The sequence below is a fragment of the Leuciscus leuciscus genome (genome assembly GCF_965113295.1).
Source record: "Leuciscus leuciscus genome assembly, chromosome: 19".
In the NCBI taxonomy this organism is placed as follows: domain Eukaryota; kingdom Metazoa; phylum Chordata; class Actinopteri; order Cypriniformes; family Leuciscidae; genus Leuciscus; species Leuciscus leuciscus.
In genome coordinates, this window is record NC_138743.1 from 34,836,841 (window position 1) to 34,854,442 (window position 17,602).

General features: G+C 41.1%; 1 protein-coding gene and 1 long non-coding RNA gene across 2 annotated transcripts in view; both read left to right on the forward strand.

Annotated features, from left to right (window-relative positions):
• Positions 1–17,602, forward strand: part of LOC309482582 — a 205,320-nt gene that overhangs the window by 143,420 nt on the left and 44,298 nt on the right. The gene's annotated exons all lie outside the window — the stretch shown is intronic.
• The window catches only part of kcnk2b (potassium channel, subfamily K, member 2b), a 55,880-nt gene that overhangs the window by 25,594 nt on the left and 12,684 nt on the right, over positions 1–17,602 (forward strand). Inside the window, exons 3-4 of the mRNA XM_082147979.1 lie at positions 1,620–1,734; positions 6,209–6,369. Of these exons, the coding sequence (XP_082004105.1) occupies positions 1,620–1,734; positions 6,209–6,369 (276 nt within the window). The remainder of the gene's footprint in view (positions 1–1,619; positions 1,735–6,208; positions 6,370–17,602) is intronic.

Here is a 17,602-nt window from a genome sequence, read left to right on the forward strand (position 1 = left end):
CAGATACTATGTATAAGAATTGTTTATGTTTTTAGGTCAAACAAACAAATAACAACAAAATAAATTTGACTTCATGAAGCGCTGCGCAGACCGATCTTAATTGAAGTCTGACTTGATGCAGTGCATGCCGGTTCGAAATTCTGTTAGACTTGAGAAAGCGTCAACCTCACATTACTGTGATCTGAGAGCAGCCGGACGATTCAGCCAGAGCAGCCGGACGATTCAGCCAGCGCAGCTTCTCCAGAGCGGCTGCACGAGCTCTGATGACGACACAGCTGATCCACGATTGGCCGGATTCACCGCATGACAACGATCATGTGTGTTTCTTGTTTATTCGAACATCTTCAGTTCCGCTAATGCTCACAAATCCTTGTTTTTATAACTCTTTTCTTTTAAAATGTTATATTGCGTCATGATTATCAAAATAAAACTGATAAAAATATATAGACCCACTTTATTGGTATTTAAATAGTATAGGCTTATGTTGAACGTTATAGAACTAACTGTTCCGAAGCAGTTTAGCCATGTAGCGTAAGTTACTATGGCAATGAAACACGCTTAAAACCAATCCACCTTCTTGAGCCCGAAAAAACTGAGCTTGCTCAAAATAATGTCAAACTTACCTAGGTAGCAAATGAATCCGGCTTCATGCAACAGGCCACAGGAGTTGTCAACTCCTTGTTGATAATAACAAAAACATCATGAAATCAGCTTTTACTGATCTCAAATCTCCTCATTAGTTATAATAGTGATATGCTTTTAACTTTATGTTTATAATTTGTGCCACCAACCCCTGTGAAACTGCCGAATAACATCCAATAGCATTAAACAATCAGATAAAGTCTAAAAGTGTGCACAAATCATTTTGAGCTATTGGATCTTTTAGACACATAAACATCAAGATTATTCATCTGAATCTCAACAATGGTGACAGTAAAAAAATAAAAAAATAAAAAAGCTTCATGCTGCAATGCATGATGGGTACCAGCATAGTACAAAACTCATCCATGACTCCAGCATGCATAAATTATGCAGATAAATTGTCTAACTGTTTTCTGCTTTTATTTTTGCTGATTTTTAGTGGCTTGTTTAGCAATATTCAGAGATAATATTTTTATCTGAAATTGTTATACATCTGTTGAATACTGTTTATTGTCACCGTTGTTGAGGTTTGTATGATGAGTGTTAATGTCCATACATCTGAATAACCATTGAAAGTTTCTTGAAAAAAAAAAAGTCATCATTTTGAAGTGATCTTTTTTCACGTTGTTGCTTCACAGAAATGTTCCTGTTATAAATGCTACATGTGTTTAATAGGTTGGTATATTTAATATAGATTCTATTAATCTTTAATTTAGTGTTGAAAACTGCACCTCAATATATAAACTTCCTGCTCAGCCAATAGTGTGACTTAGTGTGTGACAAGTGTTTGCCCAAACAATTACAGATGAAGGAATGTTTAAGAAATCTGCTTGGATCAATATTTTTGTCATTGATTTGGTGGATTAAATATTCTCATTCGCAGAGGCAGAAACAGTATTAACTTAAAATGTGCATGCAATTATAAATATTTTTGAAATATGTGTAATTATACAAACCTTTTTTTTCTCTTATAACAGCAAGTCGTGTCAGCATTACGAGTAGGAGTGAACCCTTCAGGAAACTCCAATCAGAGCAGTTTATGGGACCTCAGCAACTCCTTCTTCTTCGCTGGAACAGTTATTACAACTATAGGTACTAAAGTACACAAACACACATGCAAGCACATTAGCAAACACTATATAACTGTTCTAAAACCTAGTTCTCCTCCATTGGGAGGAGCAAGCCGACACTAGAGCGGGTTCTTCAGTGTTACTGGCTTGAGGCGAGCACACGGGAAGAACACTACCCCTAGAGCTCTACACCTAGACTATAGAATCTAGCGAACGTGTTTGTGTCGTCCAGCCCGCAGCTCTACAGATATCTGTCAGCGAGGTGCCATGCTCTAGCTCCCAGGAAGAGGCAACACTCCGAGTGGAGTGGGCTCTCAACCCGAGTGGGCAAGGCACGCCTTGGGACTGATACGCCAAGGGGATGACATCCACTATCCATTGGGCCATCCTCCTTTTGGAGACAATCTTTCCCTTGTGCTGGTCTCTGTAACAGGCGAAGAGCTGGTCTGAGGTCCTCAGGCTTTGCGTTCTGTCCACGTATAGGCGCATTGCGTCTTGGACATGTAACTCTGCTAAATGCAAAGGCTCAAAGGGTGGTCTCTGAAGTGCCGAAAGACCAGAGACAAGCCCAAGAGGGCATCGAGAGCGGGCGAGGCAGATTTAGTCTCCTCGCCCCCCTCAGGAACCTGACGATCAGCTCGTGCTTTCCCAGTGACTTACGTCAACTGCATCGTGATGTGCGTGAGGTATGATAGGAGCCCGGCACGAGCTGCTCTGCCACACCCATCTCAGGACTCGATCGTGGAGCCAGTGTTGAAGTGGCCTCATATGAAGCAATCCAAGCGGTGTCACAACGGTTGTGGGTGCCATATGCCCCATTTGCTCTTTTCCCAGTTGACCCGAAGCTCTAAGCTGCTGAGGTGCTGAGCACCATGTCCCTGCGTTCGCACAACTGCTTTCTCGACTGGGCCAGGATGAGCCAGTCGTCGAGGTAGTTGAGAATATGAACACCACGCTCTCTCATGGGAACAATGGCAGCCTCCGCGACTTTCATGAAGACACGAGGCGACAGGGCCACCCAGGCCGGGATAAGACCATGTACTGATATACCCATCCCTCGAACGCATGCGCAGAAATGGTCTGTGTCAAGGGAGAATCGAGATATGAAAGTACGCGTCCTTCAGGTCAATTGCTGTAAACCAATCTTGGCGACGGATGCACTTGAAAATGCGTTTCTGCGTTACATCTTGAACGGCAGCCTGTGGAGGGACCGATTCAAGACACGCAGGTCCAAGATTGGCCGTAACCCATCACCTTTCTTGGGTACAATGAAGCTATGAGACAGAGTCACTTAAATACACACAGCTGAACGAGACACATGTGAACCTAATAACACTAATTGCAAGTTGAGTAAGCTGGGGATGAGAGCACCATGAGGAACTCTAGAGGCCAAAACACAACATAAAAAAGCAAAATACTGAGAGTTTCGTTGGGGCACGAAGAAATATTGAGCTGAGTATCATCAGCATAAAAGTGAAAACTAATTCCATGCTTCCTAATGATATCTCCCAAGGGTAGCATGTACAGAGTGAACAGCAATGGTCCTAGTACTGAGCCTTGTGTTACTCCATACTGAACTTGTGATCGCTATAACATCTCTTCATTTACTGCTACAAACTGATAACGGTCAGATAAGTAAGATTTAAACCATGCTAATGCAATCCCACTAATGCCAACATAATTTTCATGTCTATTCAAAAGAATGTTGTGGTTGATGATATCAAACACAGAACTAAGATCCAGTAACACTAATAGTACTGAGACTGCTCTCATTATAGTTACAAATGATTTGCTCCTATCATCCGATAATGATTGTATCTCTCAATCATAATCAGATGATAGGAGCAAATCTTTTGTAACTCTAATGAGAGCAGTCTCAGTACTATGATATGGTCTAAATCCTGACTGAAAATCCTCGCACATACCATTTCTTTATAAAAAGGAACATAGTTGTGAGGATACTGTATTTTCTAGTATTTTTGACAGAAAGGGTAGATTTGAGATTCTCTAGGATCAAGTTTTGTTTTTTTTAATAAGAGGTTTAATAACTAGCCTGGAAATCGAGAACCAAATCCGAAAGATTAAGGTTCTGGCATTGAGTAATGAAAATCGAGGGGCGGCACCAAGCCTGCATTTGAAAATCTCACTGCACACAATTGGATAACACTATGACCAATCACAACAATACATGTGGTGACGTATCCAGCTAACTGGTAGATTAGACTCTTGCCGGATCTGGTCGGCAAAACAGCAAAAACGTCCTTCTTGCAAAGGAACGATTCGAGCACCGGTCTTCTGTTCCTCTTTTAGATAAAAAGGATCATTGTAGCGGCCAAAGCCGTTTCAAACAACTGGTGTTCATCCATAGCCATCTTGCAATGTTTACTAATGACTTAGACGTCATCACAAATGAGGCGCTGTCATCATCTGTATAGCTCGCCTCTGGCCCGCCTATATCAGATACACCGATGTGATTGGTGCAGCTCGGCTACAAGGGCATAGTTAATGAGCATCATTCCTCAATGCAAGAGTGACTTGCTGAGCAAATTCAAATTGTGCTCTTGCGAGAACTCTGGATTTCCAGGGTATTTAATAGCAGCCAGCTTAAACGTTTTCGGTAAGTATCCTAATGACAAAGATGAATTAATGATTTTAAGAAGAGGATCTATGACCTCTGGAAGCATCTCTTTCAGTAGCTTAGTCGGTATAGGGTCTAACTTACATGTTGTTGATATAGATGATTTAGCGAGTTTAGACTATTCTTCCTCTCCTATACCAATGAATAAATGTAATGTTTCCCCTGGGACACTGCAATGCACTGTCTGATGCGATATATATATAATTACTCATAACGCATTATGATCAAATATTGCCTAAATATTTAAATCACCCAAAAAAGGGAATACATAGCCCATGTATTTGTACATAAATATATGGATATTTAATTACAATGGATATAATTGCTGACCATGCGTGTGTAGATTCTCGGTGCGTGGTTCGTGAGCATGAAACGTTCTTTGGGTTCTTCCGGAGGGCACGTCTTTAACAGGAATATTTGAACGAGGTAAACTCGAGAGTCAGTTCACCAGGAAGATGTTGTCTTATCCAAAGGAAATGAAAAATGAGCAGACAGGGAAAAATAAGCAGGGAAGAAAGATTGCACGAAGATGAGCTATTGTCATCGTCCTCTAAGGATAAATCAGTCCACACCTATTTTGGGTGAAATTACTAATAGTAGTTAGGAACTTTTAGCGGGAGAGAGTTTTCTTTGTCTCTTTCTGACAGGCTAATATAAGGTGGGGGACATACATAATATATCCTATACATTCTGGGATGACTTAATTATGAGTTAAATGGAAAGAATTGCTATGTCTATGTATATTGGGTTAGTTTCTCCAATGTCCATGCCGCATGGCCTTACTTTCCTGCCATAGGATGGAAGTTGAGTTGATTAAGATCTTTTTGAACCTCACGAAGGAGCTTTGAGGTGTTTTCTGTTTAGCATTTGCCAGGCAACTAAAGGGGCAATTGGATCCAGACTCATCGGGTGCTAGGCCTGTGATTTACATGAAGTACAAAAGGTTAAAAGCTTTCTGAAGCTTAGATCTGAATCGGTCATCGTGATTCAGTCCAGATGCTACAAAGTTCATAATGTCATTACTGCTGTGCTGTTTGGAAATGTCAGAAGTTTAAGCTTTATTTCATGTTAATTTAGCCACTGTATCAAATAAATACTAAGGGTTGTGTTTGTTTTCTTCCAAGAGAGTCGGAAAAATAAGCAGATCTAGAAGTTTTTAAGGCCTTTCTGTACGCAGTCGTGCTCTTGGAAACCTAGGGGAACTCTCTGCAGTTAGCTGTGCAATGGAAAGGATAGAGAGATCACTGATATGTGCCGTAAACTACTGCTAAAACGTTTCCTTTTGCAGAGGTGAACGGATTGAGCAATTGCTTAAGCAACCGATCAGCTCCAAAGAACAAATCTGAATGAGGAGATGTACACCATCTCCTTTTATTCCTGTAAGTCCGGGGATTGCCACGTGTAAATTGCACTTAGCTTTTCTCAAAGTATCAGAGGTGTTTGGGGCCCCTTTTGGCATCGCTGCATCTTTCTCTCTCTTCTTAAGGTGCTTTTGGTGACCAGATTTATATTCATTCTCTACTATTCATGTTTCATGATAATCTTCTATGGCTATAAGAGTTCAAATAAATAATGTAAGGGTTCACCAATTTTATTTAAATAGCTGTAACTTGAGCAAAATTAGTTTTGTACAAAAAAGAAATACAAAATACATTGCCACCATCACCCAATCAGCTTTAAACAGCTATTGTCATATTATGTATGCATTGTTTGACGCAGACATGCATAATTCATATCACTTGATAGGCTTTCTCATGCTGAAGAACTTCACCTAAAGAGAAATTGAATAATAATAATAATAATAATAACTATGTTTATAAATACTTTTTTTTTTTTACTTTACTTTTATTGACTCCAGGATTTGGGAATATCTCACCTCACACAGAGGGTGGACGCATCTTCTGTATTATCTACGCCCTGTTGGGAATTCCTCTGTTCGGATTCTTGCTGGCAGGAGTGGGAGACCAGCTTGGAACAATCTTCGGAAAGGCAATCGCTAAAGTAGAGGGTATGATTGATGTGAGTTAAAGCAGTTTTTTAATATATTTACATCGATAATAAATATTTGTTTAGTCTGTACAAAACCATTTTACATTTTTACATTATTTACAGATATCTTCAACCCTGTTCCTGGAGACCTAATGTCCTGCAAGATTTATTTCCAACCTGCCTTTAATTTTCAAGCGATCCTGAAAACCTTGATTATCTGGTTCATGTGTGTTTGATTAGGTTTGGAAATAAACTGCAGGACAATGGGACTCCAAAAGCAGGGTTGAAGACCTCTGATTTACAGTATACAAAAGAAGTGAGTACACCCCAGTGCAATATCACTAAAATGTCAAATGATTATAAATCAGTTGACAAATACTATAAAAAAAAAATTCCTCTTATAAACAACTAAAAACAAATACTATATTGAAAATATAGGCCCCAAAATTCAATGCAACAATAGTGAATACACCTGTGATTAAAAGTAGAGTTACATGGAGAGACCTGGAAGCCCAAGGTGGATCCAAGGAACAGTATGGTGTGCAGAGGTGGATGAAATGGGAGGCTGGGTCGGACCATACACAAAGAAGGGGACTTGAGGCTGGGCGGGACCAGCAGCGAAGAAAAATATTTGAGGCTTGGGGGGACCAGTGGCGATGAAGGATATTTGAGACTGGGGGGTACCAGTGGTGATGGAGGAGACTTGAGGCTGGGCGGGACCAGAGGCGAGGAGGAAACTTCTGGATGGGACCAGCAGGGGAAGAAAGGGCTAGGGAACTGGTCAGGACCAGAGAGTCCATGATGAATAAGATGGCGCCCCTGAAGGGATGTCGCTGCACACAGCTGTTTTACTGTTTTTGTTAGTTTGTCCTGTCTTTAGTTATATCCCTATAATTAGTTTTACCAGGGATGAATTGCTGAACATTCGGCAGTACACATTTTAGTTGGAGGGGCAGCGGCGCTGCTGAAGCGCCCCAGGATGCGCAAGCGTGGGAAGAGAGCCGGCGTGCTAGTCAAGCTCAGACAGTGCTGCTTTAGGACCACGCTGCCTAGTATCTATCTGGAAAATCTCCTCTCTATACCCAACAAAATGGACAAACTTCTTCTGCTGTCTCGGACAATTAAGGACTTTTTAACTCTGCTGCTCTGTGTTTCACGGAAACAGCGCGCTGCATCTGCCGGGCTTTCAGCTGTTCAGAGCGGATCGCGACACTGAATTAGGTGGGACATGCTTCTACATCAACAAAAGGTGGTGTACAGATGTAACAGCATTGAAGAAGATGTGCTGCCCAGATAAGCTCTTTTCATCAACTGTAAGCCTTTCTACTCGCCGCGGGAGTTTTCCTCATTCATTCTCATGAGTGTTTCCATCCACAGCAAGTTCGCAAGTATTATGATACTAAAGGTGATGATACACAGGGCAACTTTTTGAGCAATGTTGCTGGGCAATGTTGCCATCAACGGGCAACCAGATGAGACACAGGGCCCACGACCAATCCTAATTATCCAGATAGAAATGTATTGCCCATTTTCAATGGGAAAGTCCCCAAGCAACAATCGCTCGGCAAGATTGCCCAGCAACATTGCTCAAAAAACATTGCTCATTGCTTGTCTGAAGTTTAAAATCATTGGTTACCCGCAAGCCAATCACATAACGTTTGGTTATGACGTGTGTTATGCGCCGGCTCAGCCGCATCGAACTTCCACTGTAAACACATGTATGATGCAAAAACAAAACCATCGAGCGAAATACCGGAGTGAACATGGCTGTGAACGACTTTTACAGATTATGTGAAGTGAATCTACGTATCCACGGTACAATCAGCGTCTACGTCACGGCTCTCTGCCCGCCCTCTGTTCGTTGATTGGCCGGCTGTTTTCAGCCGGAGGAAAACTGAGAGTTAGGTCGCTATCTCAGACTGAGTACAGAAACGAACTGAAATTGAGCGGAAGTACGAAGTCTGACGTAGTCAGGCTACTTAAACCACGCTCCAGACCAAGACGATATCAATCCGCTTCAGCTATGCGTATATTAGTTTGCATCAGGTCAGTAACTAGTTGGCGTGTCTGTTCTTCCTTTGTGAAGAAGCATATCAAATTAATGAAAGTGTAAATCCTTTAGTTTAAACGTGCTCATGTAAATAACCAGATTTATATTTGTTCTGAGAATAGACATCACATTCTTTTCCTCACCGGAATTCCTCTACAACTTGTAATATTCTAAAACATTCTGAGGCAACATTTGGGAAATTCTAAGATAGCATTCTATGCATGTGTCTAGTGCTTCACTCAGGCTGAATAACGCAAGGACACTAGACCGCTGCCAAAAGTGTGTCTGCATGTGATCAGCTGTGTTCTAGTGCCAAGACCCAGAATCTGCCCTACCCAAATTTATGGTTAGGAGCTGCCACTGGGTGCAGGTGAACATAATATGTAACATTGGAAACAAAAGAGACAGGCAACATACATTACAAACTAAAAGTCCATAAAACAGATACAATTTTCAAAAATCTTAAATAAGTGATATTACACAGGGTTGTACCCAATTCTGGTGTATACTGTATATGCCTGATATAGTGAATCAAATTAATTATTTCCCCATAGAACAGAGATGTTTTCCATTTCTCATCATAACCACTTCTACCTGTCTACACATTTCTACACTTATGGTCCTCATGTCTCTATTTTTCTCCATTCATTCAGGAGATTAATAAAGTGTAACTGTATGTCACATACATTCCCACCACTGCACACTATCTCAATCTTTCATCTGTCGAGTGGACAGTGTCTAACCTAACACAGACCTTCAGAGCTAATAAAGTCAATTTAAAATGTTATATATTTGCTATCCGTTGACTTGTTCGTTGACTGTTTATACAGCTAAATCAATGGCTTTCCACAGAGATATGTGACAAAACCTGTCCCATAATTACATCTGCCATTAGTTCTTAAAATACCAGTTTAAAATAACACACTTCAAAATGTATCACAGATGATTTCTAGAGTGTTCTTAACATGAATGTTCCATTTCATCTTCTCTTTATATAAAAAAATTATGACATTATCTTTTTAATGACTCCCCCTAACGATCCTGGCAGCATAATGCAGTACTTATCCTGCTGAAGTCAATGTAGGTTTATTGTTATTTCTCTTATGTGGCCATGTGTAAACGGTAAAAAGAAATGTTTCAGTGTGATATTGAACCATACTGGGTGACAGACAATGAAAAAACACATTGTGTGAAAAACAACAACATGAAGTAGCAGGAGAAACATATATCTCTGAACATCTTGAACAGATTAATCCAAAATAATAACCTGGTACATAAACTATATGGTTAACAAAAAACAATGTGTTAATTATGTGATAAATTTTTTTGGTTTAACACATTAAAAATATTTAATGTAATTAACTCAGCATCTTTTTTTTCCCCTTCCTTAAGTAGCTATGCTAATGTCTCTCCACATCATTTGGCAAGCATTAGAGTATATGATCACTCTATCTGAGTTCTGCTCACCTGCTCCGTGAAGCGAGATGGAGTGGCCGAGGCGGTCCACATGTAGGCCTATTCTGTGATCAGCCGCGCTGTGGTAGGCCGATGGGCACAAGAAACCCACAGGGTCTGTATTTGATTCTGTCAGTAACAAACTTGTCTCAAGGATTAAGATGCGCAGGTATATCAGCGGAAATAAATTGAAATACTTGCGCTTCTAGTATTGCTTCGAGAGAATAGATTGATAGATCACATACACATTTTTATACCAAATGTTTTAACTAGTAATTTTCTTACTTATTATGAAAATGAATGTGCAAAATAAACTTAGTGGGGGAAAAATTAACTGGCAGCTCTCATTCAAACAAAGAGATCTGATATTGACAGAGAAATATAACTGTATACTGTACACTGATCAACCACAACATTAAAACCATCTGCCTAATATTGTGTCTTGTGGTATCTGGCACTAAGACATTAGCAGCAGATCTCAAAGTTACTCTTTGCCCATTTTTCTTGCTTCAAAAACCTTTTCACTTCTGCTATATCCTACTCCTTGACAGGTGCCATTGTAACACTATAATCAAGGTTATTCTCTTCACCTGTCAGCGGTTTTAATGTTGTGGCTAATCATTTTATACACTATATACAACAAAGAAATGTGGCATTTCTTAAATGGGCTTTTATGATGATTATTATAAAGTTCACTTAATTTTATAAATGTTTTTAAGCCTATTAAATGTAAAAAAATTACGATTTTTCAAAAAGTATAATGTTCTATTGCTATGATTTCTTATTTCATTTCCAAAAAATAAGAAACAATCCACTTAATAAAGACATAAGTAGCAGTATTGGTATTGGAGATACTGGCCTTCATTCATTCCACTTAGTATAAGATGCCAGTAAACAAATATTTAAAATATACCATTTTTATGTTGTATAATGTTGCATAATATTCTGCTTTCATTTCGGGATCCGGTGGGAAAATATGTATTACGATATTAAAATATATAACAAAAGACAAACAAGAATAACTAACACAACTACTAAATGAATACCATGAATGATAAAGAAAAAAAGTGCATGAGATGCATAAAATACAAGTGATTAAGTTGAGTGTGGCTACAGAAGTGTTATGTTATCTAATGGAAAGATAAACAGTTTTTTCTCTGAAAGTAATTAGGTGAAGAAACTTATTATGCATCAAACAAATAAATGAAAGATTATTTGTTATTACCTATCATCAGCTATATTACCTCTAATGTAAATTAGAAAATCATATACTGATAATAAACAACAATGCCAAGGTCTCTGGAAAGAGGTTTGGTAAAGTGATATTTACGTTCCACGTTGTCGAGTGAGCAGTCCGATTGCGGTGACATCTTCCACTGGTTGTGCTAGGTGACAATGCAGTGGGGAAAGGAGCCGCAGAAAACTTTTGCAGAAAACAAATAAAACGAGTCGGGACGAACCTCCAGCCGCAGCGGCGAAGCCAAACACTGGCGACATGCTGGTACCAACCCCCAGTGTTCCTTGCCGAGTCTTGTTCTTCTTGGCTGAAATGTTTGGTGGGCTCAGTCTGTTCCTGCTTGGCCCTACATTACAATATCTGAGATTATTAGCAGAAATTGTATCGGTGGGACAATATAAATGCTTGGAAATAATATTGCACGTCTTTAAGTCCCTTTACAGCAAGCGATATTTGGCAGCTGTTGGGGAGGATGAAAAGTAGCCAATGTCCATCCCTTCCATGCCAGCCCTGAGCGGACATTGAAAGGAGTGGCAATCCCATTCAGATTCTGGTGTCATCTCTTAGCAGTGACTTGAGAAAATGCTCAAAGTGTTGGTTAAGGGTAGAGTGAGGATTTTATTTGCACCAAGTGCTAAATCCTGTAAGCAGTTGTTTCGTGTTAAGCGTGTTAAGACCACCTGCTTTTTCTCAGGTGACAGAGCATTTGCCTCTCGAGGATTTTGTCAATGCAATCTACTGGCACTAACCAGTGGTGGGATCCTGGAGAAAGCATTTTCAAAGAACATCCTCTGCTGTTAACTTAGTCTCATAAAGAGTTTGGTAGGTATTCTGGTGCTTAGATGAGTGTGCAAACCAGCTGTAAGTCTCCCTGATCATTCAACATTGCTAAGGAGCTGCTGAATTGACTTTTGAGCTACAATGTCCAAAGAATGGCATACACATCAAATTAACTGTAAATTAGGCTGTTTCTGTTTGAGTAACTTATACACAGAATGATGTCTCCCATCAAGATGTTTGCTCTATCTGTTGCTATGCCAACCATATTTGCTATATCCAGCGAATTAGCTTGCAGAAAGTCAATGATGGCATCCACAATCCCACTAATATCCACATCAAAAAAGCTCAACCAGTCCCAGGGAAGTGCTCACATGTAATGTTGGTAAGAAAGGTGAGTCTCCGATGTCCTGTTGAAGTTCTTCTTTAAAATGCAGTGCAAGAACTTAATGGAAGCTGTACATTTGGTTCTGTGCATCTAGAATGCTCCGGTCTCATCTTTCAGTATGTCCATTAAGTCGTCCACAGCATTAACTGATCTCTGGCAAGCAACATATGTTGTCACAGCACTGGTCATCACAAATGCTCTTATGTTAGCTTTACTCATTGTAAAAGCCTTAACTGTGGGCAGGCACTGATTCTTGTGCTTCTTGGTTTCAGCTCGGTCCTTCAAATCCTTGAGGTGCCCATATGTCCGTGCTGCAGAATTTGTAGTGAACTGTGCTATCATCTCCTTTAGATGGCATTATCCATGGCATCAGGTCCAGATCACTCTTCCACTCCTTTCTATATGTTTAAAAATACGTTTATAGTTCCACTTCAGCACCTTTGTTATTTCCACTGGCTGTTGCTACTATCGCTCTTAATTGTTTGAAAGCACGGGCTTGTCCTGTCGCTGTCAACACCAGCTGACTTTTCATAGGGCATGTGTGTTTAGGTAAGTCATGCTGATGACTGATTGGAATACATGGCCACTTGGGTTTTGTTAACCAATAAGCCTATAAAATGTAAATGGTTGAAACCCAATAAACTGATCCCAAAGCAGCCCAAATTTTGTCTACCCATCTAAACCAATTTTGACCAGCACAATAAAAAATAAAAAATGCCCAGTTGCGCCCAAAATCTTGTTACCAGTTACTTTTAAAGCGCCATGGTCATAAGATGCAGGTGTTAAGACATGCCCTCCAACAAGCCACCCAAAAACTCACATAAACATGATCACCACAGTTACAAGCTGGGATGTCATACATGAAACAGGAAACACATGACTGGATCACATGAAGGGAAACAGGATCACAGAACAAGCCTAAGTCCAAAAACGGGACAGGTTTGAGAAGCACTGCACTATTCTATTTTTTCTTCCCTTTGCTCAAATACAGAAATGTTTTGCTTTTGAGCGATCATTCAAAATGTGCTAGATTAATTGTTTGTGCTACCTGCACATTCGCGAACCTCTATAAGTAATATCAAAATTACATGTAAAACATATTTTTGCCATAATTTTGGGAATATTGCAAAGTATGTCACAGAAAGTTCTCTAGGTTTGATGGATAAAATGGTGGATATCAACGAGGCTTATTAGCAACTTGTTTGTCTATTATGGCTTTCAGTTATTTATCTGTTTTAAGGTAAATTTGTCTTGTGTCTGTATTGTAGTTTTGTAGACTTTTAATTTGTATTTTTGTCTAGTCCCGGGCTGAATCTACCCTGGTAAACCAGAGTTCCCGCGAGAGCACAAGTTGAATTTGCTCAACGAGTTACTCTGGTGTCGAGTAACAATGCTCATTAAATATGCCCCTCGATCTGAGCAGCACCAATCACATCGTGTTATCTAATATAGGCGGGCCAGAGGCGAGCTAAACAGATGACGACAGCGCTTTGACGTCAAAGTCATTAATAAACATTGCAAGATGGCTATGGATGAACACCAGTTGTTTAAAACGGCTTTGGCCGCTACAATGAACGAGTTAGACTTGGCTTTTTATCTAAAACAGGAACAGAAGACGCCGCTCGAATCGTTCCTTTGCAAGAAGGACGTTTTTGCTGTTTTGCCGACCAGATACGGTAAGAGTATAATCTACCAGTTAGCTTCGCTGGTAGCTAAGCGTATGGGGTTTATTGTTGTGATTGGTCGTAGTGTTATCCTATTGCGTGCAGTGAGATTTTCAAATGCATGCTTGGTGCCGCCCCTCGAGCTGGGTGATTTTCATTAGTCGACGCCAGACCATTAATCTTTTCGATTTAGGTCTGGATTTCCAGGCTAGGCTGAATCCAAAATCGCCCTATAAACCCTCAATCCCTATTCCATACATTAGTCCACTAATACAGTTCACTTGAAGTGAATAAAAACGAGGCAGCGAATTCGGACGGTTGTTGAGTGTACATTGGCTGTACACTCGTTATTGCGGTGCAATGTGGGATTGAATGAGTGCACTCGATAACGTCCTCTATGGTTTCGGACAACACTACAAATGGATGTCCCCTCGAATAATGCTTTATATGAGGGTATAGGGGTTATTTCTGATTCAGCCCCAGTTTTCTGTTGCCTCGTTGCTCATTGATTATTCTCACCTATGCCTCGTTACCCTCATCAATCTTTGTATAACCTCTAGTGTGTTTTTCGGTTTTCTGGTTCTCATTTTGTTTTGGTCTTGTTATTGTTAAATAAACATTTACCTGCGTTTGGACATGGCATGCCACTTTGGTTTGAGGCTGAATAAACATTATAAACTGTTACATTTGTCTTTCTGAATGGGTGCATGATGATGCTTTATGACCTGTTTAATTTTTTAAGGTCTTAATGCGGCAAATATTGGCTACTGGTACATGCTCATACTCTCGTCGGCAGTGGCTGTGTGTTAAACATACGTTTAGCAACTGTTGTGTGTCTAGAGTTGGATCTTGATTCTAAAGCTTTTATTGTTTTTTTATTCCCTTTTATCATCTGTGGCATGAAAGCTATGGGTCTTTGCAGTTTATTTCATCACTCTATCAGAGATTGCTTGTTTGGACATTATATTGTTCCATCACACACATGCTATTGTTTTCTATCACTTTGAACTGTGCTGTTGACTTTGGCTCCACTGATATGGCTTGTTTATTACTTTATAAAGCATAAAGCATATCAGCTTATGTTTTTAAAAGCACCATATAGTACACATTATTATTATTATAATTAATACTACTTTTATTATTATTATCAGTAACTAAATAAATGACATGACTAGTCATGTGACATCAATAATGCGACCAACTCCATGTAAAATGAAACTGCTTTTTTAAAAGACTGATATATCTGGAGTCTTGGTCTCATGTGAGTGTACATCATTTTAATGATATTTCTACTTCTCATTTCTGAGTGCACCTAAGGTTTGAACCCATAATGAGCAGAACCATGCTAAATTGTTCTATATACTAATAATTTGTTAACAACAAGTTACTTCAATGAGCACACTTTTTCCGCCTTAAATTAATACATTGTTTAAATAAATACATTGTTAGCTGTATATGTGATTTGCGTGATTTGTATATGTGCGTTTCTGAAATACATAACTTAGACGGTCACCTCACCTTTGATAACAGATCACTCTAAATTGTAATGTAGACATGCATTTTCTTTAAAGCGGCTCTATAACAATATGTATTGTGAAAAGTGCTATACAAATTAAAGTGAATTTAATTGAATTGAACTTACATTCATTTCAGTTATACATACAAATATTCCTCAGGGAAGGACTAGAACAATATTTTTGAACTTTGACCTAGACTGACCCGCTGAAACTTTATTAGGACTGTGTACCTCATGCTTCCATACGCTATGTATGTCGCAACTGAGCAAATCATGATTTATCAAATATTAACTGTCTTATAGAGGGGCGGGTGCCATCATATTTTAAGCACGCTCTTGTGCAGACTCTTTTTTTAAAAAACGAGTTCAGACCCGTCTGCAATTATAGACCTATTTCTAAGGGGCCTTTTTTTAGCTAAAATGCTGGAAAATGTAGTTCTCTTACGAGAGGTCTCTCGTACTGCGTAAGATATCTTACGCTAGGGGAAAATCCTTTTCCGCGAGATATTGAAGCCAAAAATTATCCTTAATTTTGTAATAATGCAAAACGCGTTGCAGCAGCAATGCAGACATAGGCGAGACAGCTCGCGCGCCTATTGGCTGCTCTGCGGCAACTGCAGCAGCCTATCGAGCGAGGCCTGGCGTGACGTCAGACCCAATCAGGGCACTTCGCGCCCGCTGCGTCACGTCCCGCCGAAATGGGCGTGGTCTAGGCCTATAAATATCGCTCGCAGGCAGCTATTATCTGATTTTTCATCCTTCAAGCGAAGCACACGCATCGCTGGAGCTGGAGAAGAAGCCGCGCCGTCTGAAAGAGAGCACCTTCAGCGGGACGAGTCACTGAAGTCGCTGGCCGCGCCGCCTTCCTTGCCTTCCTGCTGCGCTTTCCGGCATTATATCCTTTCTCTGCTACTGTGTTTATGTATGTGTGTGTGCTCGCCGCCGCGACACACACTCCCATTGCACTAAAAGAGCTGGGCGTCTTTTTCAAGACGCCCCTTTTCCTGATCACGCAGCACTCGCACTCGCTGACGGCGACTGCCCTCACTGCGAGTTAGGTACTGCCTATGGTGACTCTGAGGACTCACCTGGCATCCTTCTCCGAGACTGCTCCTCCGCAACCCCCCCCCCCCCCCCCCCCCCCCCCAACCCGCAAAGCTTGCCGGTTCGCCCGCTTGCCTTGCCTGCTTGGGGGACGATACCTGTTCTCCCTCTGTTCGAGCCGCGCACACCGCGCCGCTCACAGAGGATGTCAGGAGCGGGCGGTCACGGGGCTAGCTTTCTCTCTCCCTCTGTTCAAGCCGCGCAAACTGCGCCGCTCAACAAGGGAGGCTGGAAGCGGACGGTCGGGGTTAGTTTTTCTTTACGTTATAAGAAAGCTACCCTGCCTTCTGCGCCCCATTCATGCGTCACTCACCGGCGAAAGGAGAAGGGTGTGTTTTTAGTCCCTCCGAGGATGGACTGACCTTCAATTTCTCATACATATTCCCAGTTCCCTGATCATGCGACTGGAAATATCAATATTGCAGCAGGCGAGCCTGTTTTAATACAAGCGCGCCTGCAAGCATACGCCGAAGAAAGCATGTGACGCTCTTATATGCTCGTGCATCCGAAAACCTTTGCGTTCCCCCCCTGTGGCTCAGTGGCGGAATCATTGGTTTTTCTCACGAGAGACCGGAGTTCGAATCCCGGTCTAGCGGCAGTTAAAATTATGCCGCCAATGCTTCGCTCTGTCAGTTCCCTGAAAAGCGACTGCAGACGTGCATTTTGCAGCCAACGAGCGCGTTGCACAACCCGCTCGCCTGCACCCAAACACCGTTTCTATGGTTTCCGTGCGTCACTGGCGAAAGGAGAAAAGAGCGTTTTCTGGTCCCCCCGCGGACGGACCGACTTCCTCTTTCTCGTACATTTCTCATTCCCCTCTGAAGTTCGGGCGACTGGAAATGTCAGTATTGCAGTGAGCAAGCCTGGTGTAATACACGCATGCCTGCAAACAAACGCCAGCACGTTGACGCTCTCTTATGCCGTCAATGCTTGCTCTGTCAGTTCCCTGAAAAGGCGACTGCAGATGTGTATTTTGCAGCCAACGAGCGCGTTGTACAACCCGCTCGCCTGCACCCAAACACCGTTTCTATGGTGTTCCGTGCGTCACTGGCGTAAGGAAAAAAGGGAGTTT